The sequence below is a fragment of the Tiliqua scincoides genome, chromosome 5 (genome assembly GCF_035046505.1).
Source record: "Tiliqua scincoides isolate rTilSci1 chromosome 5, rTilSci1.hap2, whole genome shotgun sequence".
NCBI lineage: Eukaryota > Metazoa > Chordata > Lepidosauria > Squamata > Scincidae > Tiliqua > Tiliqua scincoides.
Window position 1 is genome coordinate 65,721,819 of NC_089825.1, and position 24,416 is coordinate 65,746,234.

The window sequence follows — 24,416 nt, forward strand, 5'->3', positions numbered from 1 at the left end:
TGCAGCCTATTTAGATTATCTATCTATCTAAGGTTTACACCCACAATTGCTTGCTTTTTGAATGGAGTCCAGTTCAGGCAGCTTCATTTCGGAAGACTTGTGTCCAGGCCTTGACTTTCCATATTTCAGTGGTGACCAGGTCATTCTCCTCAAGAAAACTAGCAAAATGGTGGCAGTGAAAAAGTCTGAGTGGAAGCTATCACTGTGGGAGGAAGAGCTGAGCAGTAACTCCTACTGTGTGAGAGCCAGGCAAAGCTGATGGTTCTTTTTGAACCACTGTAATAGACCCCAAAGCCCATGATGTGGGTCCCACAAGACCAAGTGGACAGGGTTTGTGTTCTTCAGTGTAGAGGGACAGTTTAGGGCCCCCCAAAAGAGATACAATCTCTCCTTCTTTCTCTTTTTTCCCCTTATGTACCAACACCAAGAGACAAAAATACACTATAAGCCTAAAAACTGAAGTAAAAGTTTTTTTACTTTTACTATGTTACTTTTACTATGTTTGTACTATGTAGAAGTTATGAATCTTCATTTCATAACAATGAGGGAGACACAGACAAGCCAGTAGTGATCGTTTTGACTGTTGATGAGGCGGTAGTTGAAAAGAAAATGAAGGATTGGGAATTCTTCCCATCCTCAAGCCATGTAGTGTTAATGGAGTTTCCCCTGCTTGGATAGAATGCTTGACAAAGCTCTGGAAGCTTCCAAAGTTAGCTCTGCATACTCACAGAATTCCACTATATGAGACCGTGTGTTACTCTAAAGACAAATTCAATATTTGCAGGTGATATTTTGTCTTGAAATTAAAGTGCTTTAGATTTTACTATTATCTCCACTGACTCATTTTTTTCCAGGTGTCCAATATGGAACCTCATAAGCTATCAACTGCTAAACACCACAGATACCAACTCCCATTTCATACCAGCTTATATGATATCAAATAAAATTTCAACTATTGCCTCAAACCATGTGTCTTATCATACCTTGTACTGAAATCAGCCATTGCAGATGTCCAATAAAGTTAGCAAATATTTGGTGAATATTCTCAAGCAGGCAGATAATTTCTGTGAAATTTTAACATCTGTAGAAAAAGAAGTATGAGTTGAATTTTTTGGAAGAAAATCTTTTTTCAGCTTCTGTGGTTGCATATTTTTCATCTGCTATTGCTCTTATGTGCTTCAAATGTTCCAACTTTGGTTACATTGGGCCCAGCTAGACAGAACATAGAGCACTGCTTGTCAAAACAGGCTTTCTAAAATGTAGAAGTGTACCAAAAATATAGTAGTTCTCCTTTTAGTATTCCTCACCCCATATATTTTTCATAAAGGTTCAATTTCCATCATGGCCAAGCAATAAGAACATCAGATAAAAGCAGACTACAAATCCCAGTTTGTGGAATTAGATTTATAAAATTCATAATTTTATTAGAATCTGAATAGAGGTGAAATTTCAAAAGAGAGAAAATGACTATACAAAGAATTTATAGAACATTCATTTACATACTGGATACTTTTTTATACAAATTTTGAGAGAAAGGCAAAAAGTCACTAATATATAAAGGCAGATAAACTTTTTTAAAAGAAAAATTGATACTGTTGAATAAAAAGGAACCATTTCATTACAAAAACATGTGGTGCAATCCAGAGGGCATGGCGTACAAATGGGTCCTGCACAGCCCTACTTAAATAAAAGGGAGGCTATGCAAGAGCCATGCCTGGTGGAAGGCACTCATGGCTTACAGCCTCTTCTTAATACTGTAGGATTACAGTAGTATATTGAACAAGGAGGTTAACAGAAGCTTGGTTAAATATGAGGCAACTTACTGGCATTACTTGTGAGACTGGATACTTACAATGATCAAAACCTTGGAATGGGAAAGTGCTCTAAGCACCACTGAGTAATTTCCATTACCCCAAGCCATGTCAGTGTGTATGTTATGCTACCATATGCAATGTGCCTAATTTGTTTTGTGTGTATTTCATATACAAAAAAAAGCTTGTGGTGCAATGCAATTAGAGAGGTTCCCTCAGTTACTATTTCTGGCCAGTATAATATAACAGTATCCATGTTCCCTACCTTATGCCCCATGGAACTTCCAAGGTGTTCCCAAAAGGACAAAAGAAATATTTAACATGCCTTTATGAACACAAAAGTCAACCCAAGCAGCAAAGACTGCCTGCTGTCCTTCAGCCCAAGCTGTACCCTTGACCCAAACACCATCTAAATCAAGTGCTTGTCTTGCATGAGACACGAAATGAAGAAAATGCAAGTGGATTCCCTATAGCCGCTGAGTAATACAACAAGAACATCTGAACTAAGGGAAAACTGAAAATGGAAGCATTTGAAACATCCAGTTCCTCTGCTTTCCACTGGTCCTAAGAAACCAGCGGAATTTCTACTAAGGCCATTTGTCATAAGGCAATTAACTGCCATTAAGGACTTAATTATACATAATTGGCTCACACTAATTTTATACACTCAATAATAGCATATGAAATAGGGGGCATCTTTCAGTGATAGTTACGCTTTGACGATTATTTTATGTACATAAATGGGCATTAACATGAAGTTGATTCCACAGAGACGTTCATTGGCTTGCATTCTAAGTTGTATTTCTGTTAATGGAAAGCACTTCCACGAATATCCCCTTATTTCTGCAGCCCTCTGTGACCTTTGCAGACCTGTTCTGGGAGTTCTCTAATCCCTTGGAGTGGATTTCCAGGAGATATGAAGAACAGCTGTGTTGAGGAGGAGGTAAAAAAAGCTCACTACCATGAATTCCTTCACCTCACAATTTTTAGGATACAAGCCATAATATTTTTCCATTTTCTGCTCCACTACCACCTAAACAAGGAAAAGTGAGTTCAACAACCTTGACAGTCTGTGACTGATAAACTGTGATTTCTGAAAGTTCTAATTTATGTAAGAGTGACCGTTAAGGAGGAAATTGCACTCATTATAGACCCCCTAACTATTATTTCATTTGAACATGGTCTGAAAGGCAACATTTCAATGCACACAATTAACAGCACAATCCTTTGCATGCCTACTCAAAAGTAAGCCTAACTGAATTCAACAGAACTTACTCTCAGGAAAGTGTGTATAGGATTTCAGCTACAGTATTTTATCAGGACAATGTCTGATAATACCACATATACATAAACCACACAGGCCTCATCAAGCCCTTCGACGAACTGGCTTGGAGCTTGCATAGCTCACATACAGATTTTTCTTACACACTGAAAACCGAGTCCTTTATGCCTTGAAATATGCATCTAGTTCTGGTTTCTTGAGAAGGTTGCTGTGACGTTTTAATTGCTTTGCTACTGACTGCAAGACCTCCTTCACTCACTCACACAGAGTATCATCAGATGCCAAGTGGGGGGTGGGAAAACTCTGCCCAATCAGCACCACAAACAGGTGCAAATTCACATATGATCTCCAGTGGCTTGAGAACATCCTACAGGGAAGGGTTATCTATGCCGCTGGATTTGTGTGTGCATGTATAAATGTGTGTGATGTCAAGCAACACAGATGATGCAAAAGCTAACTATAAAACAACACTTAAAAGTCTTCACAAACATTCTCTGCAGTGGATTATTTGGCCACATGAATATTGTTAAATAAGAACATGACAATTTGCAAAACACAGAAGTGCACCAAAAAATATATCATTTTTCCCCTGACAATTTTTCTTATTTACTTCAGATTTTTTTAACTGTCATCTTAAAAACCACCCGCACAAATGATTTCAAAATAAAACTATATAGTACTGTTGTCATTTCAAAAAGTAGAAAAGGATCTGAAAGTATTTTACTGTAAAAGGAATTTAGGTTGTTTTTAAAGCCAGAATATAAAACACTACTTTCTACAACAAGGCACGAGCAAGACAGTCTATATACCAATGCAAAACAGTGTGCCGAAGACATAACCCAATGCTGCTGCAACAAGCCCAAGGCTCATTTCAACAGGGCTTGTGTGGGTCTTCTGCGCAAGTCCTCTCCAAAATACATGAATGATGCTTGTATGATGCCCTCCAAGTACTCAAAGCTCAACAACATGCCCTGAATCAGAACATCTATACAACAGACGGAGACCTGTTTTACACTATAAATAATCTGGCAAAAGGGAAATATATATATTTATATATTTTATAAATTATACAAAACCATTTGTTTGTTAGTGTGCTTCTCCCTCATTTTTATCCTTGAATCATCACAACGTCACCTTCCCTGCTTGATTCTTCATATATAAAGCAACTTAAAAACAAGCCAAATTTTCACTGCATCACATTTTTCCTTTTTAACAAATCCTTCTCCCATTTACCTTCAAACCAGTTACTCAGATTTCCTTACATAACATGCACTAGGCAAACTGCTTGAAACATCTCTCTCTCTCTCTCTCTCTCTCTCTCTCTCTCTCTCTCTCTCTCTCTCTCTCTCTCTCTCTGCACCTTCCTAACAAACCTGCATCAATCCCCTCTAAACATACATCTCTCCATTTTAAGTTTTACTTCCATCACTGTTATATAAAAACAAAGGAAACGACAAATGATCCTAGCCTGCTTGCTTGGGCCATGGCTACCATTAATGCCACCATAGCAAAATGTCTAAGGGCACAAGTACACATTAACTTAGCAAATGTGTTTCCCAAATGGAATTGTGGAGATAATACTAACACAGAAGCAGCCACCTACTTGCAATGGAAAAGAAGCAGGCAGGAGAGAGGGGTTTAACATAACTCTTCAACTGCTGATTCTTCCCTACAAATGCATCCTGAGGATATTGTTTCTCCAGTTGGGTTTACTTTTGGTTTCAGAGCCCAGCTGATGAAAAACAGATTTAACACAGCCTAAGGGGGGCCCTTTGCAGAGGAGAATGATCAAGTTTATGCATTCCTGTCTCACATGCTAATTTACACCTCCAAATCATCCTGTATGAGGTTCCTTCATAATATGTCATTTTGACCTCCAAGTGCACACATTCAGCAACATGCCTAATTGAATGAGTAAATGCTCTTTTTCCCACTTGCACCCCCAGGCAAAAAAATCAGAAGCCTGTGAACACTATATTAAAGTGTATTTCAACTCTCAGCTTCCTTGTTTTTAAGTCTTTCTTCCAAAATTTGTTCAGAAGTGGGCTTTGAGGAACTTCATGGCTTCCCACTGCCTTCCCTTGTACATTTGCAATTTGAGGCAAAACTCAAAATGTTGCCAATGGCCAGTTCGTATAGTGAAGAATGGATGACCTTTGTATTGCTATGCAGACAGACAGTCCTCCTGGGAAACAGCTCGGTGCAGACCTTATGGCTCTTGTCTCATAACAGGCTTTGCCACAACCTCTTTCACACCAGTTCATACACAGCATGAAGCTGAAGGCATTCAATTCTTCTTCTGGGAGCCTATCATGACCTTTGATACAAAGTTTACAATGGCACTAGCAGGTTGCTCTGGATCATGCTCCGCAAACAGATGGCACACATTATCGGTGGCACTGCCTTGCTTCCTCGCAACAAACCCAAACACTCTGCAGAATTAAAAAAAACAAAAACAGAAGAACATTAGAGGACAAAGAAATTTCACAATGTAGAACAAATAATGATCACTTTGGAGGCCAAAAATTACTTGTGGCAGCAGTTTTCACAGTGTGCTCCAGCTAAGACCCTTATCAAGAAGAAATTTAAGCTAAGACATGCTTCTCTGAAGAGCTGTTTACCTATCACCATGTACACCAATAGGGACTCACCTTACCATGCAAAGCATGGCTACAGGAAAGTGAGTACTGAGTGTGACCGAGTGTGCATTCTGTCCACATAAGGCAATACTGAGGCCTCATATTTTTAGGGAAGAGTTTCCCAAAGTGTGGGAGCCTGATGTTCATGCAATTGCTAGTGCAGTGTGTAGAGCAAAGGGGCCATGAATCATATCTGGAACCAAAAATGGCAGTTCCCAGAACTTATGAAGAGGATGTCTGAAGAGGATGTCAATCCTGGGCTACCAAGCTGCTGTTAAATACAACATAAATTTTTATAAATACTCTATACTAGAAACATAATTTCCATCTATCAAAAACTAAAAGGTGGTCAGTTAACATAGGAGATTGCACATCTACACTAAAAAGCAACATTTACTTACTTTGCTGAAGGACCATCTTTCACCCATCTTGTTGCATGAAGAAAATGAACCACAGAAGGGGTGGAGAGGTGGTGAGAGGAAAGAAAAGAATAAACATTTCTGTTAGGGTTTTTTATTGTCTTGTACAGTATGTAAACACTGGATAAGGAAAAACATTTCTCATTCTTACTTCCTGTCCTGTGGGTCCAAAGCACAGAAAATAACGGTGTTGACTGGATAGTGTCTTCTGAAGAAGAGCCTGAAAGGAAAAATTTGTCAAAATATTAAAATAAATGCTGGATGAAAATGTGTGATAGGAGTTTCTGGAGTGTTATGTCTCAAGCTCATTTGGTGGCAATTGGCGAACCCCACTGGGCCAGTGCAGAATCATAATTTATTGCACTTATTCTCAGTGCTATGGGGATTGTATTCAGGCAGAAAGATGACAGGAAAAATATTTAAAATTAGTGAACAACTGTGTGGAAAAGAAAAATGCAAGACCAAGTAGTCTAATACTCTTGAACAAGTGCAATGCTAAGGCAAAATATACAGAATAACTGACAAGCTGTAATGCAGACGGCAAACAGCGGTCTCCAAATACACCTGCCCCACCCATTAGCCTGCACTGTCCTCTGGCTAATCCAACACGTTTTTCTCATCTTGATGCTTAACAATACTAAGAATCTGGCCTTGATGCTTAGTAATACTAAGACTCTGGCCTATTCAAAAGCCACTGCCTGTCAAGGAGGAGCACACAAGACTAGTTGGTCCAGTGGTCTGACTCTGTGTAAGGCAGCTTTATAAATGCACATGTTCATGGAATAGTTTTATGCCAGTATTAGTGCATGCAAAAGGGCAATTTAAATGTTATGTTCTATCATGCTGGTCAGCTATATGTTGGGGACAACCTCATGTGTAGGCAAGGATATCCACTAGTGCAAGAAATATCCTCTCACCTCCACTACCGGTCAGTCACTTCTTACTCCCTATCATTTGAGAGCAGGATACTGTCTATGAGCTTCCTCTAAAGTAGAGGGCAAGATACAGAAACAATACCCTTTTAAAAATAAAATTTATGCTCAGGGCCATTTCATATATCTCATTTTAAAGTGTATTCTGACAAATGTGAATGCAACAAATTTGCTGGCAAACACATAACTTTTGTTGTCAAACCAATAGGTTGGACAAGCTCAGGGCTGCTACTGTGCAATGTAGGACATGGCCTTTAGAAGGCACAAACCACAGTCTTCCCTAACAACAAGCATAAAGTAGACAGTGCCGAGACTCTTGCTTCCTTGACTCACTTTCTCTGATTGTCTGTAAGCGTGATTCCCTGCGCAGACACTTTGAAGTGGACCACTGTTGAGACAGGAGGAGGCTCTTGAACCAGGGTTAAACTCAGGGCCTTCTGCACCGCCTGGTAACCAGTGAGGGACTCCATTTCAACAGAATTCAGGTACCAAACATTGCATGCTGTTAACGAGATCAAGGAAAAAGTACAGAAAATTTTGCTTTGATTTTGAGTAGACTTTTTTTATCTGACGAAACATTGAGCTGATTGTATCACTGAATAGTAATATTGTTGTGCTTACATTCCTGTCCCATATGTCATCTTAATGTCCAGCTACATACCAAGACAGAGGCTAAAACTAAATTTTACAGCAGATGCCAAGGCTATTATCATGACCTAACATAATCATATCTCTGAGCATCTCCACCCTGCAACAGGCAATCAGTGTGCTCAGACTTCCATTACTTCCACCTTTCAGTCCCAACCTCTGTCCATCACCAATTCAAACCCAAGAAGTGACCCTTGAAACTGTACACAGTTTTCAAAGGGTGATTAAAGAGACACATTTTAAATAACTAAGCTGGCTTGGTGTTTTTGAAATTCCCTCTTTCCAAGAGTGAATGACTACATTTTTTTTAAATCTGAGAAAGGATTCCCTTCCATAAAGCAGACCCCCCCCCCCCCCAAAAAAAAAAAAAATCAAGTTTAGGTATGTATGGAGATTTCATTCCAGATAAGCCTGAGCTCTCCTGTACTTCACATCATTTCTCTTTGAAAACAAAGCTTTTTTTCTGCAAATATGATAGGACTGTTACCCAGTTCACTGGATAAAACAATAGAATTTAGCATAAATGTTCAAAATTTTAAAAAGCTATTTCCTAACAGCTTTGTGAACTTTTTTGTTGAAAAACAATATATAAATACTGTTAATAATACTAATACTAATAATAACTTTCAGACGAACACATCACATATTTTGTTTATTAAAATAATACTTCCAATCTTTGTTTCCTAAAAAACGAGAATAGTACTGAAATAGCCAATGTATCTACCAAATGTTCAAGCTCTAGATGGCTTTCTAGAGCACACACACATGTATCAAATCTTAACTCTTCAATTGCATCGCTCCCTCCCTGACTGCAATTCTGGGATTCACAAGTCACAAATAAACGTAATTGGAGATGACACGTTATGTATGTAAAACAGAGGCACCATTAAATCACATTCCGACTATGCTTTCCTGGCTAGCTCCATCCTCAAGTGCCAAGAATATTTTGAAAGATCAGAACAAACTGTTTAAAATCATATGGCAAGTCTGATACTTTGGGATGGCACTTTTCCTTGTCACATTCTCAGAAACACAGCAGAACATCCATCCACTAAAAGCAGAATAGTGTAAATGACTTGTATTAGCTCCTTTACTAACATGTACACACTAAGGAAATGGGGAGGAGAAAGACAACAAAAGCATCTCTTCCCTAACCTCATGGCTGCAGGTGACCATCTGGTCCTATTCCCAAAATATTATTATTAAGAATCTTTGTACACCACTTCTCAACAAAAAGTGCATAAAGCAGTTCAAATTATAAATAGAAATGAAAAAAATTTCAAACATGAGATATGTGAAGGTTGTTCCAACAGAAATCCTAGAAATATTGACATTTGGGTATTCGTATGATGAAGATGATGAAACATTCATAGATCTGAACTCCCAAGGGAGTCTGAAGGTGAATGCGCACATCATGGCTGCCGAAAAGAGGCCACTTTCAATCGCTCTTGGTTAGACATGTTCACTACAAGGCAATGAGCAACTGTTCACCATACGTCAAGCAATTCTCTGAGAACTGCCTGATTTGCATGGTTGATTTGCAAATGGTCTGATTTGCAGTATCTACCACCTGAGGCTTGCCCCACTGAAGATGTACCAGCATCTGCTCTTTTTATTCCCTGGATTGGAAAAGGAAGAGCAGGTCAAAGCAGAGGAAAGTAGTGGACCCCTGACACTCTAGCCCATCAATTTACTCTCCTCCATGCTTCCTTTTCTGCACCATCTCCCTCTCCATTTTCCAGTCTAGGGACTGGGAGGAGGAGCAACAGAGGTGAGTGAGCAGACAGAGCTGGTCCCATCAACCTGTTCTCTGAGGTGGCCACTTCAGTCAGCCTCATGGATCAAGCAGCCCCGGGCTGACACATCTGACTTAACAGAGGCAGCACAAAACAAATAAAACCTAAAGTTCCAACTATTCCTTTCACTACTAGAGGGCACCCCAAGGTGATCACCATCTGCAGAAAAGCTATTTACATGTAATTTGCACTGAAAAAAATTGTACTGACATTTTTTGGTTCCTTAAAAATAATTTATTATTATTTGTTATTATAATTGCAAACAACAATTTTCAGGATTTCACATGGACATAATTTTTCCTGTTGTCAAATACATAATTTTTAGGTTTCTTATTTCACAGATTGCCCCTCCAGACGCCCTGGGGCAAAGCTCCATGAAGCCGCCCCCCCCCGTCACTTGGACCAACATGGAGGACCAACAGGAGAAGTCGACTGAGGCTTCCCAGGGGTCTTAAATTATGCTTCTGGAAAACAGGAAGGCTCATGAAGGTTGGAGGCACGTGACTTCCGCACCCGGGGCACTTGCCCCATTCATCTAATGGGAGGCCTGCTGCTGCTGTTTCAAATGTTTTTGAAGTTTTGGTATATTATTTAAAAGGCTCTGGAGCTTAAGTTCATGGAAATTTGCTACCTTTTATACTACTTAGAAGAGCTTTAATTCGCTGGCTGCCGTCCATCCTTTCCTATTTTGGGGATCTTAATAATCTACTGAAGTAATAATCCATCGAAGACTACTTACTGACCTGCCCCTTGTTTCAGAAGCTCTGCAGCTGAATTTGCAGCAGTCTGTGGGGAAGACTCAGACATCTCCTCCAGTGGATCTGCAAACAGAAACGATGAAATGCATTTTCAGTACAACTTGAACTGAGAGGTCAGCCAGAGTCTACGTTTGCTATATTATGCTTTATTGGAATTTCCATGAAAATAGAATCCAAATTCATAGAACACTCACAGCTTCAGTTGTGCATTACAACTAATACAGAAATTCTAGGCCTGATCCCATCAGTTAAATCCCACTAAATTAAGCAAGTGATTAGAAGTAATGAGTCTTAAAAGCATGTAATACTGTCTAGATCATGGCTTTTCACTGTAAATAATGCCTCTATTTTCAGCTTGACTTTTAATCTCTGTGCCAATCTTGTCTCCAACACATCCACTTAAGCACTAATTCACCTTTCTGAGATTCCTCATGTGCCTTTTTTTTTTTTTTTGCTTTTTTTTGCCCCTTATTGTTTTGGTGTTCTTATTCTTTTACTATTACTATTTTAGAAATAGTGTAGTTCTTAACAGTAACAACAAATCATCACTATTTTAATCTGCTTCTTCTCACTTCACTTGAAAGGAATCTGGCTGCTCAAACACCAGACTTTGCTACTGTCTAGTTTAAGGGGACCACCCAAGAATTTTGAGGCTCTCCCTTCTTCTAGGAAGGAAGGTTCCCAAGTCAGCCTTCTTCTCTTGTTGTTTTCCCTGGGTGGTGGCAGCAATCTACCATTCCAGTTAAACTCAATTTCAAAACAATGCAAGTCACAAGCGGGGGCTTGTCACTAGATGGTGTGCTCTGTGCCCATCCATCAACTACCATACAGCATGTTTCCATTTTAATAAGAATACCTCGGTCGGGGATAAGTAGCTTGCAGGGCAGTGCCAATGGAGTAATGGAATGCTGATACACCAAGGCTGTCAAACTCCCTGTTGGTTAAAACGATGACACAACACATTAGCTTTTCTGTGAGCATTAGCTTGCTCACAGTTATTTATAAATTACTTATACATTTTCTGTGCTCCCTTGTTCACCAAGTTCATTTTCATAAGAGAAGGCAGATAATGACTCTTTTTAAAATAATCTAAGAGCTTGAACCTTCAGAGAATTCATTCACTATGATGCCTCCAGTATCAAAGTGAATCTAGTTAAAAAAGAAGATTTAAAAAATGCCCACCATCGCACTTTGGAGTAGTGCTAGAAGACAGACAATAAACTGCTAGAGACTAAGAGCCCAATCCTGAACTCTGTGCGCTGGCTCACCACCAGTATGCACTGTCACAAACATGCGGTAAGGCGCATTTGTGGGGCTTAGCACTGGCCCAGAAATAGCTCGCGCTGGGCTAGTCCTGGTTGAAAACTGGTGCTCCGCCAATGGCTCATTATGTGGAGCACTGGATAGCAAACAGGAGGTAAGAGTACTATTACAGATCTTTCTCAACTCCATCTCCATTTTCTTCCCAGGAACAGTCTCTTACACTCCAGTTTAGAGTCTCCATGAGAGATGGGTAGGAGGCGTAGGCAGACGGGATGGGCAGCAGAAAACAGAGATAAAGCCTCAAATTGCTGTTCTAAAGTCAAAATACATTATTTCATGAAAATTGCCCAGCTTGGTTTGATAACCATATTTTTCAAGAGTAATACACAGCAACACATAACACTTACACCTATACTGAAAGAGAGACAAAGCATTTACCAAAATATGGCTCATTGGGGCATCCTTTCAACCTCACTCCCTTATGGGTGCACTCAATCAGAAAATGCCTGACAAGCTCGTTGGACAGATCCCCAACTGCAACGGAAAACAATGAAAAAAGAACAGCAGCATTACAACAAATCAGCTGATGGGAAGTGGATAGTGTCACTAGCAATAAAGTATCTTAGGCCAACCGCCTACTTGCAGCATACAACTACATAAATTTTAGCTCAGATAAAGAAGTTGCACAGCAAACCAAACCAAACCCAAAGCCATTTCATTTGTTACAAATAGATTGGCACTGCACTGATCAGTGTTAAATAAGGTAGCATATACGCACAAGTAGTAAATAGTGATTATTTATGCACTGCACTTATATGCTCCCTTATTTCTGTTTAAGTTACAACAGCCTCAAGGTAACCAAACAGAGAACCTTTGCATAAAAATAAAATGACCGAGTTAGATTTTTCTTCTTTTAAGCAACAATTCAATAAGTAATATCTCCCAGAAGGTTGGTTCCTTTAGCTCCTATTATTGAAATGTCAATCTACTGCCACTCTTGCAGGCAAAGGGCATTCCTTGCCCAGCCCAGAAATTACATGCATCAAGGTTGGGGAGATGAAAGCACTCTGTTAGTGATCACCACTTGGGGAGGGGGGGGGGCTTCATTGGCCCTTAGCTGGCATTTTTTTTCTGAAGCTAGCCTCAGTGTGCTTTCAATCCCCTCCCATCCTCCCCCACTGGGAAGCCTGAGTTTAGCTGGTTGCCTCTTGAGAAAGGCAGGAATTTTTTGCTGTCTACCCAATTTGCCTTGGATGGTGGATTTTTTTTTTTTTGCCTACCTCAAACTGTTTTCTTTGACTTTAGGTCCTTTTTAGGTGACCACTTCTGGCAGGTTTTGGCCAGGTCATGGGGCAGGAGTAGGAATTTTCATACGCACAGTGAAATAAGCAATAATCAGTGGATGAGCGGATATCACTTCCTAAAGGCTATGCAGCTTAGGGAAGTTGGTTGGTGAGCCCTCAGGTTTGAATGTAAAGTCAGCCTCAGAAGGCTTTCTGACTTTGGAGAGGTGATGCAGTGCAGATTTCTTGACCCTTAGGGTCAAGAGAAAAAGATAAATTTGGGCCATCATTTGATGGACCACAGTTTTGAGTCAGAGTGGGAACTTCAAAGATGGTGGTTTGTTGTTGCTTCTATGTTAAATGCCTGCACTAAAGGGGAAAAATTTGTATGGTTTAGCCTGCTGCAGGGTTACTCAATTTTGTGAATAGTTTTCAATAAAAGTGGCCCAATTTATACTCCAAGCAACCTGTCTCATGTGTTTACTGAGAGGTGCATGGGCAATGCCAATCCTGCCTATTAAGTTAACAGCAAATTCTATACCACTATTTTGTGTGGCACTTAGCTCTCTGGAACAGGTCCCCCATGTTATAAGAAGTATTACTCTAACACAGTATAGATTAGCAGGTAGGAAAGTAATTTTTTTGGTAGGCTGGAAAAATGGAATGGACTTTATCAAAGGCTGCACTAAATGATGAGGAACATGTAATTTTCAACAATAACATAAATAACCAACGATGGCTGAAGTGCAGATGTCCTACGTGAAACAATGTGTAAATCTTTCTCTAACTTACATTCCAGTAAGTTAGTGATAGAAATCCCTCCCAGAACACTCTAGAATTGGAGAGATGCAAAAAAAATAGATAATACCTTTCTTGTTCAGCTGCAATACTGAAGGAGGGGGTATAGCAACCTTCATGGCCAGGCCATAGGCTCCCCTGAAAGAGTGACTGTCACGGACAACAAATGACCCAGGTTCCTTGTCTTTCAGGACAGTAATGGCTGTATGCAGAAAAGAGAAATTTGAAGGAAGTTGTTTTTAGATAACAAACATATCCTTTGTGATCCTAACAAATCCTTGTGTGAAGGGTGGATAATCCATGTGCAACATGCTACAAAACACCACCAGGGCTCTTATCTTCCTTACCTCAAACAATGGGATCAAACACAGCCTAGAAGACCAAGAAGAAGACCATTCATCTTAGTAGTATCAACAGAATTATAAATGCCTTCCACACAATTACTTGCATTATACATCAGGTATAGCCAGTTTCAGCGTTCTCAAGGGCCATACTATTCTTCTGACACTGGTCTGAGGTCCAAAAGTATATTTTGTCATATTAACTGGCTCCTTTGGGGATGGTCAGTCTCCATAATAAAACTGGCCCCAACTAACAAGGGTTCATCCACTTAGGCACAGTCAGAGCAGTGAATACAAAACAAAAAGAAAACACTAGCCTCTCTTTGGGATTAATAGTTTTCCTTTGCGGGTATACTCACAAGCTGAGAGGGCTGCCAAGTAGATAACCACTGCAAGCTGGATCTTAACTCAGAATTGTTAGTTGCCACAATGAGAGTGGAAAATTCATATATGGAGATGAGAATGGAAAGGCCTGTATAATTGGGATGCTCCTAATTTCTACACCAAGGCTGGATAGAAAAGCCCAGGCAAAAATGTCAGGTGGCAGCAACATTAGAAGACTTCCCAGCTACAGAAAATTATTCTGACCATGGCAGTCAAGTTCCCTGAAATCTTCCATGAGGAGTTCATCATTTACAACTAGCACAAACACAGCTGCCTTGTCCCCATGCCATGCCCCACCTAACTTTTAATCTCTAGGAACTCTGACTCTGTGTAGCAAAGCAAAAGCATTTACTCTTCAAAGAAACACACAAAGGCTCAAAGACGTGAGTGCCACTGTGATGGAAACATGTATTTCATTTCTTCGGAAAGGACCCTTGCCACTTCCGGAGTCATTAAAAGACAAAGAGGAAGCCACTCTTTGTCTTTTATTGTGGAATACATAATGCCCAGTTTCCTGGTTTGTGAATCCAAAGCAAACGAGGAGCAGATAAGCTATGTGTTCTCTGTTAATCTCTTTCATTCTGGGATCATGCTACATCTGCACTTGAGGAGACTGCAGGCAACCTGACAGTTTCAAAAACCCCATATTAACCAGATTTATTGCTTGCTAGCAGCTGGAGGCTATACTGGGCAAAGTTCACTGAGAAACCTATAAAAAGGTGGGTAATCAGAGGACATCAATTTCAACTGTACACATAATATGCCAGTTTACCAAAGATTGGTTTTCACAAACTAACGTGCAATGATGACTTGAATCAAGATAATTTGATTTTGCTTATACAGATGGGCCCTTGGTATCCATGGGGGTTTTGTTCCCAGAAGCCCCACAGACACCAAAATCTGCAGATAATGAAGTCAGCTAATTTGGGCATCTGAAATCTGCAGATAATGAAGGTAGCGAATTTGGGTGTCTGGAGGACCTTCTGAGCGTCAGGGATGCCTCCCCAGCCCTCCGAAAGTCTTGTAAGGCCTCCAGAAGGTTGAAAATTGGAAGTCACAATTTTCAGCCTTTCAGAGGCCCTAGAAGCCCTTCTGAGGCCCAAGGAGGCTGTGTGTGCCGCCTCCAGAGGATACAAGTTGGATCCACCCTATGGGTTCAGAACCCACGGCTGACCAAATCTGTAGATTCCAATCTGTGGGTAACACAGGCTGCCTATATATGAATGCTGCAGGGATAACCTTCCAGCAGATGTGGTATTCTGTATCTAGCATATTAAGCAGAAGCCACTGAGGGGAGGGCAGGGAAAGGTTTTAACCTGTGTTCTCACATATTGTGATTAGAACTTAATGTTCAAGCTGGGCTGAAGCACTCTTAGTTGTGCACAGAATCTCCCCACTCCCATGGTCCCATTGCCAGGTTAAAAACAAAAGAAGAGAGGTAAAGAATGGATCAGGGTATCCGGAAGATACCAGCACATACAAATGCAATACAATCAGACCCGAACAGAGCCAGGATGGTGTAGTGGAAGACCTGGAAGATCCAAGTTCAAATCTCCACTCAGCCACGAAGCTTCCTATGTGACTTTGGGCCAGTCACCATCTGTCAGCCTCACCTACCTCACAGGGCTGTTGTGAGGACAAAAAGGAGAAAAGGAACTATGTATACCACCCTGAGCTCCTTGGGGAAAGGGCCAAATAAAAATGTGAAAATATACAGACAATACCACGTTCAAAGGAGAATGAAGGAGGTACACACAAGAGTTGCTTCTGGGGCAGTGACTTTCAGTAAAAGTGATGCCTGAGCAAGAGGGATGGAGAGCATGTGCACATTCAGAATTTATAAAACCCTTCTGAAACTGAGGGCTTGCACATACAGCCAAATAGTTCTATTAAAAAGCAACAAGCTGCCCAAAGCTAACCTGGATTGGAACAGGCAGGCCAAGCAACCTGTGCTGAAACCAGAGCAGGTTGGGAGGTGGCTTGAGCGCAACTCAGAGTAGCCCCTATGGGGTACTTGAATATGCACCAGTGAAATTGCTGATGTAAATCCAAGCAGCCCGGTGTAACGTTGGGTTGGCTGGGAAGGGGCGAAAATTCAGCCTAAGGTGCTGTGGATGGTCCCAGTCCCTCCACCGGCCCGCCCTCCTCCCGACCAAAAACGCCCCCTTCCCACCTTTGTCCCTCCCTTCTGCCACCCTCTCTAACCCCCTGCACCAGCCCCTCTTAATCGGCATGCTCAGCAGGTCCACAGTTGGAACTGCCAGCAGGCCAGTGTACATCCTCGTGTAGACCTAGTCAACTCACAAGTCATTACGAACATGCTTTCCAGCACATTTGCAACACTTGTAGGCTGGCAGAGGGGACTTGCACTGGTCAAAGAGGAACCCAGGATTGTGCTCTCATTGTGTTTATCTCATATTAATATAATTATATACCGTTTCCCGATGAAAAAGTTCACACTGTGGTTTATATGGTAACAAATAATTTCTAGGTAGTTCAAACATACCATTACTACAGCTCCTTAGGTTGACTGAAAGGGAAGGGGTGTGTGTGTGTGTGTGTGCGTGTCCGTGACAGAGAGAGAGAGAGAGAGAGAGAGAGAGAGAGAGAGGTGAAGTGCTCATACATTTCTAAATAAATATGTCGCAATTCTCAACAAACGGCCTTTAAAATTTTTCCAACCAAACTTTGAAGGTTGTGCCTTTTCCCTTCCAAGTCTTCACTTACTTGGGGAAAATAGGGAAAATATTTGGGGAAGGAGAAAATATAAAGGCTACTGAGCATGCTGTGGAGGGTATAAACTGATATACCTTGCTCTCTTGAAATCTCTGGCTTGTACCAGAACTTAGATGTATCTTGAACAAACTTGACGGTCACGTGTTTATCACTAGTGTTTTCTATGAAACAAAAGAAAAAAAGGAAAAATCAATGCACACCTTTACTATCATACGACAATACAGACTTGTAAATAGCCCACCAATCAATGGTAAGTGCAGTCTTGCATACGCATGTGCAACAGAGTGAGGGGTCTGGAAGAATTCTCTTCTGAAAATCCGGAGAGAAGCACTGGGTGCCATGACAGAAATACAGCAACAAGAGAGCTCCCAAGTAACCAATGCACATACACTTGCATACAATTACAATGTACTAACATATTCTTCTGAATGTGGCAGATTCAGATGTGCAGTGACTGAAAGACAACTTTCACTTATTTCACAATAAGCCGTTTCCAAACTTGGTGAGGCTGCGACACTCCTGCAACCAGGAAGTGATTGACAATGACGCAAATAAATATCATGCAGTGTCACCACCACCATTCGCTTCCTGGTTCTGACACGTACCGCAAGCCATTAAACAGTCGTAAGAGGATCAGGGCAGGTGGGCTTTTTGCGGTTTTTGCACATTGCAGCTCTGCCCGCTAAGCTGAGCCTCTGAAGCTTCTTGGAAACTTGGAAATCTCCCCGGTAGAGCAGCAGGCAGCCTGCGACACCCTGGCAAGTGCCTCATGGTGCCCTGGTGTGTTGTGACACATAGATTTGGAACAGCTGGTCTAAAAATGTTACTGCACATCATAAAAAAAAATTGTCAGTGCTCGAAAAATGTTGCTATGGGGATAGAATTCCTGATTCTGAAGAACACAAGCCTGCTTCTCACCAAGGCCATAAACCTGTGCCTAGGCTGAACTATTTCAGGTGACAGGTGGGGGCTCAAACAATGTAACACTCTCACACACGGAAAAGATTTCTACACATGGAGAAGAAAAATGTTAAGGAGGCTTGATCAGAACATTTCTGCCTCATGTGCCTCAATTTTCTACCTGTGAGGATTTTCTACCTGCCTCAATTTTCTACCTGTAAGGATAATTTTTATGTAAGAATAATAAATCACGAAGCCCACCCACTGAAGTCATACAGTAGGGCTCTCCTCCATGTGCCACTGCTATCAGAAGCAAAGTGGTGGGAAGGAGAGAGAGGACTTCTCTGTGATGGCGCCACAACTCTGGAATAACGTCCCAAAGTACGAACACTTCCCTGCTATCCTCCTGACGGGAGCTGAAGACCTTTTTATTTTGCTAAGCTCCCCGCTCCCGTTGTCTTTTGGTCTCTCCTCTTTGAATGTCGACTTCTGTTATAAATGTTATGTTCTATTACGAATGGCCCCTTTTGCACTGAGTTTATTGCTGCTTTTATTGCTAATGCTTTAAAATGCTTTTGAATTTTCATTTTTTATTCCAAACCTTTGCAACTCTGCCATCGTATGCTTTAATGTCTCTCTGCAACTATGGACCAGTTTGGACATTCCAAGACCTGGAAAAAGAGGGAGTGCGTTGCATAGGCCAGTGGCTTTCAAACTATCTAGCAGAGTTTGCACCACTGTAAGTCCTTGTGGGGGCAGGGAGGGAAGCAGCGGGGACGGAGGGAAGGCAGTGACACGATCCCCAGGATTGTGCTGCTCAGGAGGGCTGCAGGGACTGGGATGCACACACTAGTCCCTGCAGCAACCTGTCGGTGGTGCAGGGAGCCCTGCGCGAGCGTCTGCAGGGCTCCCCAGCTCGTTAGAAGTGAAAGTGGAGTGAATGTACTCCACTTTGGGTTTTGCGGAAGTGGATCGCTCCACTTTCACTTCTGATGACCTGGGAAGCCCTGCAGGGCTCCCTGCAACCCTGACAGGCTGCTGCAGGGACTGGTGAGTGCATCCCAGTCCCTGCAGCCCTCCTTAGCAACACCCCAGTCTTAAAATCACTGGCATTGGCTATTAAGAGGCAGACTGTAGTGGCCAATGAAAGCTCATAGTGTCTTTTTTTAAGTCTTTATAATGACACAGGAGTATTTGCCATCTTTTGCTGAAAGAGGTTAACAGAACTGCTGTTCTGAAATGCATCACTATGGGTATGGAACATACCTGGCAATGGAGAAGCATTTAAAACTTTAGAGAAATCTGGAAGGACGTTCGGAAATGGGATACTGATTGTGCTCCCACTATGAGGGCTGGAGAAGCCACTTGAAGAAGGTGAGACGGAGCCAAAGGAGCGGTCACCCTCTGAAGTGCGCTTCTTCTCCGGAAGTGGGGGTTGAGGGTGCAGGCTCGTTCCTTGGTGTTGTTGATTTGGACCATTCTGGCTGTTGTGTCCGGACACTGATGCAAGAAAGCTGTGGGACAAAAAGCCACTGTCCGGGGGTGACCGCATCATTTTGGGAGACTCATTATTCGCCATAAAAGCAGCTGGTTTCTCTCCCAGTGCCTGACTGTTAGCCCCACCATGGTTCAAAAAAATTCTGGAACTAGTAATGGGATCTTGTTGCTGCCCAGCTGATGAATCCTCCTTGCTGTTCAATGATCCAGCTTGTATTTCCTTGGTCTGGAAAGGAGACAAGTGCAAGCTATCTTGCGCAGGGAAAGAGAATTCTGGAGATGCAAGATAACTTCCAACAGGCCTGCTGTTGCTCCTGCCTGAAAACTGGGGTGTCAAGGAAGCTTTCGAACCATTTTGCTGCCAGATGTGTTCACTTGAAGGACTGTTGAAAAGAAGAAGAAAAAAATCAAATCATTCCAAAAATATATGACAAAAATTTTGAACATGCAGATTTAGTTTGTACCAAGTAAACCATAGGAAGAGGGTCATTTTACACTTTGCATGGCAGTAAACTTGAGTTTTCTATGAAGAGTACACCAACAATGAGTTCCAGTCACTGTTCCTATTAAGCTGCAAGGCTGTGGCAGCATGGAGCTCAACGTTCTTGGAAGTCCAGCAATGGCATTTGACATCATCATGCATCTGGAAGCACTGAGAAGCTGCCATGCATCACAGACCGCTTAGCAGGAATACAGGCTGCAGCCTATTCTAAGTCAATGAAAAGTATTCGATATCCATGTTGCAAACACATTTATAATGGGTAACTGGTGTTTTTAGGTGTATGCTGCAACTTTTGGTATAGACTCTAAGCATTTCATCTTGCAGACGTCAATAATTCTAGATATAACCCAAGAGGCCAGATGAACACTCCTTCTTATTGAGAAGAAACAATCAGGAAGAGGGTTGACACATCACTTTCCTTCTACTACTGCTACTTGCACAAAAACTGCCACTGCTACATGGGAAGAGGTGCCTTTTTAAAGGGGTCGTTCTCTTGTATTTAGCAAGGAGAGAGCAACTATCCCCATTCATTTCAGCATGGCATCTTTTCCAGTAGCTGTTTGTCACTGTCTCACTGTAGATTGTGAGCCCGCTGAGACAGGGAACCATTTTTAAACGTTTATTTTCGTGAGTAAAGCGCTTCGTGATTTCATTTTGTTGAAAAGTGGTATATAAAGTATCTATTTATTCTTATACTTAATAATAAGTACGTGGATCCAAAAGAGATGGGGCAGAGATATATTCTGCACTTTGAGAAATGAAAGGGAGAGGTTTCCATTTTGAACACAGACTGTTTCTATCGAAAAACAATTCTGGACATAACCAGCAATGTCCTTGGCACAGCTCCCAACTGAATTCAAAAAGTGATCATGTGCAGGAGAGCATCCAGGTGAATTATGCCCTTCACTTGTTATGGCTGCAACAAGGGGCCCAGGCAAGATGGAATGACTTCCCCAGGCACCTTCTAAAAAGGCAAGAAGAAGAATTCCTTGTTTCTCCCATGCCTACTTTTTGGGGCCAGGGCATGTATGTTGTTCTCTAAGGTGACATATACATTAATGGAACTATAAAGACAGTAGTAATTGTTTTCAATTCTAAGGCTAAAATGCACTGAAGTTATGGATTTGGATGTTTGTCAGCCACTACAGAAAAGATGATGAATTTGAGGAAAACAGAGAACAAGTCTAGATTGTAGGAGGTAATTTAACTAGGCAGTTGTGAAGACAGAAGAAGAATTTAGTTTTTCTTTTAAAAAAAAAAAAAGAAAAAAAAAGCTTCTCTCAGAACTGGATGCTAAGAGAATTATGCACAATAGCAGCCCACATTAGGGTAATGGAACTATCATGACCCCTCCTCAGACATGCTCCACTCCCAAAAGCAACACCACAATAACCATTAAGGCTATCTCATGGGAAATTTCATTCTTTGGCAGATGGGCAAAATTAGATGCCTACAAAATTAGTTTTCTACTGTTTTCTTGCTCCCTCAACTGGCAGTGCTCTATCACAAGGTCTCAGCTCGTTACACACAAACTATTTAGAATTTTTCACAAATAGTATTTCTAGTTGTTTTTTTTTACAAGCTATCGTCAACGTATGTAGGCCAGATAGGCCAGATCCAGTTTTAGTTGCATACATCCACTTGTAGCCTTAAAAAAGTACAACCAGTAAGGTCAATGGCCCAGGTATTACAATGTAGTAGATGTGCATCTGTATTGCCAAACATTGCCACTACTGGCATTGCCACTACTCTTGGTGTTACGCTAGCCATTCCCTCTCAGCCAACAGCAGAACACTGAGAGGAGAGCAGGGAGAAGAAATTGGCCAGCATGAGTCTTCAACTGTTCATAGTAACCTGAAGGTGGGCATAGGGTTGGGGAGACACAACATTTTGTTGAACATCTCATTTGGACACATTAATGGTGAACTCAGGTGGTCATGTGCCTATTGTAAATTCACAGGCTCATACAACCTATTACCAGTCTAGGGCACACAGCTCAACACAGCCTCCTAGGAGGGGACTGGATGGCCTCTCAGTTATGAATAGCTTCACAAGCAATGCTGGCCCTAACTACAGGAACCCAGTAAAAGCTGTAAAGCTTAACGCAAACACTAAAGTGCCCATGTGGACTGAATTTAGAATGGCAACAGTTTACAGATACAAAGAATACAAGCTCATAGCTTAAGTATATTATTAAATAATTAAACAGTTATGGTAACATCTCTCTATAAGACAAAAGAAAGACCAATTGAGATTTAACAGAGACACACATTAAAATAATAAAGCTATACTCCTAAGCTTAACTAAACCTACCATTTACAAGGTAGTTAGCTCTAAGAGCACTGCTAGTTCACCTGTCCAAAGCATCAAGAAGATGCTCTGATCTTCTGATGATATATCTGCCTCCCCAAGTAGGTACCTTTAGCCCAATCAGTCATCCACCTAGTCAGGTCTGAAATCTCCTGACTGAGTGATGGAATGTCCTGAGGTCACTAAAAAGGTTCTACTACTTAGCCCAAGTGGTGGGTCCTCAGCTGTGTGGAATCTTCTTGATTGCAATGTCCTTGCTGAAAGGAATCCTTTTCATTTACAGTGTCCTTGCACCTTTCCCAACTTCCTTCCACCTGCTAGCACTTAGCAGTTTCAGCTCTTTCTCTCAAAATGGAGGCTGCTTCACAAAATGGAGTACAGCCATGGCCTAGTCTTCTTGAGTTGTCTACACCTATCACTTTGAAAGCAAAATATTACCATTTGAAAACTGACCAACTAGAACTTGTACTTCCTTGTGGTTACAGGGTGCCATTTAAAAGTACTTTCCATTTAATTGTTGAGACTGAGAGTTAAAAGTGTCTTACTTTTCCCTAGGCTCTTTTGATCTGTTTTGTAACAAGGAGTGAAAAAGAAGATTCTTACAATGGACCCTTGCTCTAACAAGAGGTGGTAACTTTTCAGGGCAATTCTCAGAATGTCTACACAGAAGTAAGGCCCACTATATTCAACAGGACTTACTTCAAGGAAAGTGCATATAGGATTGTAGCCTTTGTTTACTAAATTAAAATTCGCTAACAACTTCCTTCAACATTTCCAAAAGATTTCGGTAGTTTGCAAATTTCAACATAAGCAAATGACTAATCAACTTAAAACTATGTGGCAGACAGCCTGGAAAAATGCTATTCAAATCAAAGATGGTGAAGCCAAAAAGTCAGTAACACTGACTTTCACTTAAACAGGTACAGAGACAGTGAATGAAAGAAACAGAGGGTTCAACAGACATTTGTGTGTAGATTAAAGGCTTAACATTTCTTAACAAGGGCTTAACTGGCAACAGTGAAAGGAAAAGTTGGGCTGAAAATCACTAAATTTTGATGACTGTGAAACTAATTAGCTGTGAACAGACTTTATAAATTGGCCCTGACAAATGTGAGAAGGGATCTCAAGCACGGTTCCCACTAAGCCAGTGTTTCTCAAACTGTGAGTGGGTCGCGAGCCAATTTCAGGTGGGTCCCCATCCATTTCAATATTTTATTTTTAATAGATTAGACTTGATGCTACCATGATATGTGACTGCACTGTAACAGTCACAGACCTGTACTTTTAACAAGCTACTAGGTATATTCTTTTAACAATGATAGTAAATGGGACTTACTCCTGTATTAGTGTGCGTAGCATTGCAGCCTGGGATTATTAAAAATGGTCCTGCTTGATGATGTCACTTCCGGTCATGACATCACTTCTGGTGGATCCTGTCAGATTCTCATTCTAAAAAGTGGGTCCGGTGCTAAATGTGTGAGAACCACTGCTCTAAGCTGTATAGCCACTCAGTTCTAACAAAAGCCCAGCATAGCTTTGCTTTTGCATCCTGGAGCTCAGCAATGATGTTGTGGTCAAGTACTCTGAAGCCCCTGCACAGCTCTGTTGAGGCTCTGTGCACTCAGGGGTTATTAGAGGGAGCACTGATCTCAACAGTACTCATGTAATGCAGGGAAATTGTTCTCTTCAAGGGTATAACCCAAGACTTCAAAGAACTTATTACAAGAATTCACCCTGGAAGAACATTCCAGGATGGATTTCCCCTTCTTTATTACCTCTGCCTGCCCCCCCCCCCTGTCCCACACCCAAGTGGACTTTCCTTTCCCAAGTGGACTCTTACCTTTCCCCTCTTGCGACAGGGCTGTTTGAAACTGTACAAGTAGCTGCAAAAGGCCGCTGACAGGAAGGACTTGTCTGCATGTTGGTCCGCAGCAAAGCAGGATTTGGATCTGTGGGACTGTCTGACATCACAATGGAGTGGTTGAGGCCTTCCACGTAACCACGAGGTTCTGTCAAAATGAAACAAGAATTCTGCTGAGGCCCATAAGCTAGTACCTATACATGGTTCAGTCAATGATTTTATAAACTTATACCCTGCCTTGTGATCTAAATGATCC

General features: G+C 41.4%; 1 protein-coding gene across 4 annotated transcripts in view; it reads right to left on the reverse strand.

Annotated features, from left to right (window-relative positions):
* Positions 1–1,398: 1,398 nt before the first annotated feature.
* Positions 1,399–24,416, reverse strand: part of TNS3 (tensin 3) — a 291,409-nt gene continuing 268,391 nt past the window's right edge. For all 4 annotated transcript variants that reach the window (XM_066631418.1, XM_066631417.1, XM_066631419.1 and 1 more), the window contains 11 exons: positions 24,140–24,308; positions 19,257–19,870; positions 17,165–17,251; positions 13,700–13,831; positions 11,987–12,082; positions 11,142–11,219; positions 10,271–10,348; positions 7,417–7,585; positions 6,303–6,371; positions 6,134–6,160; positions 1,399–5,525 (listed from right to left, as the gene is read on the reverse strand). In XM_066631418.1, the coding sequence (XP_066487515.1) occupies positions 5,381–5,525; positions 6,134–6,160; positions 6,303–6,371; positions 7,417–7,585; positions 10,271–10,348; positions 11,142–11,219; positions 11,987–12,082; positions 13,700–13,831; positions 17,165–17,251; positions 19,257–19,870; positions 24,140–24,308 (1,664 nt within the window). In that variant the 3' untranslated portion in view covers positions 1,399–5,380. The remainder of the gene's footprint in view (positions 5,526–6,133; positions 6,161–6,302; positions 6,372–7,416; positions 7,586–10,270; positions 10,349–11,141; positions 11,220–11,986; positions 12,083–13,699; positions 13,832–17,164; positions 17,252–19,256; positions 19,871–24,139; positions 24,309–24,416) is intronic.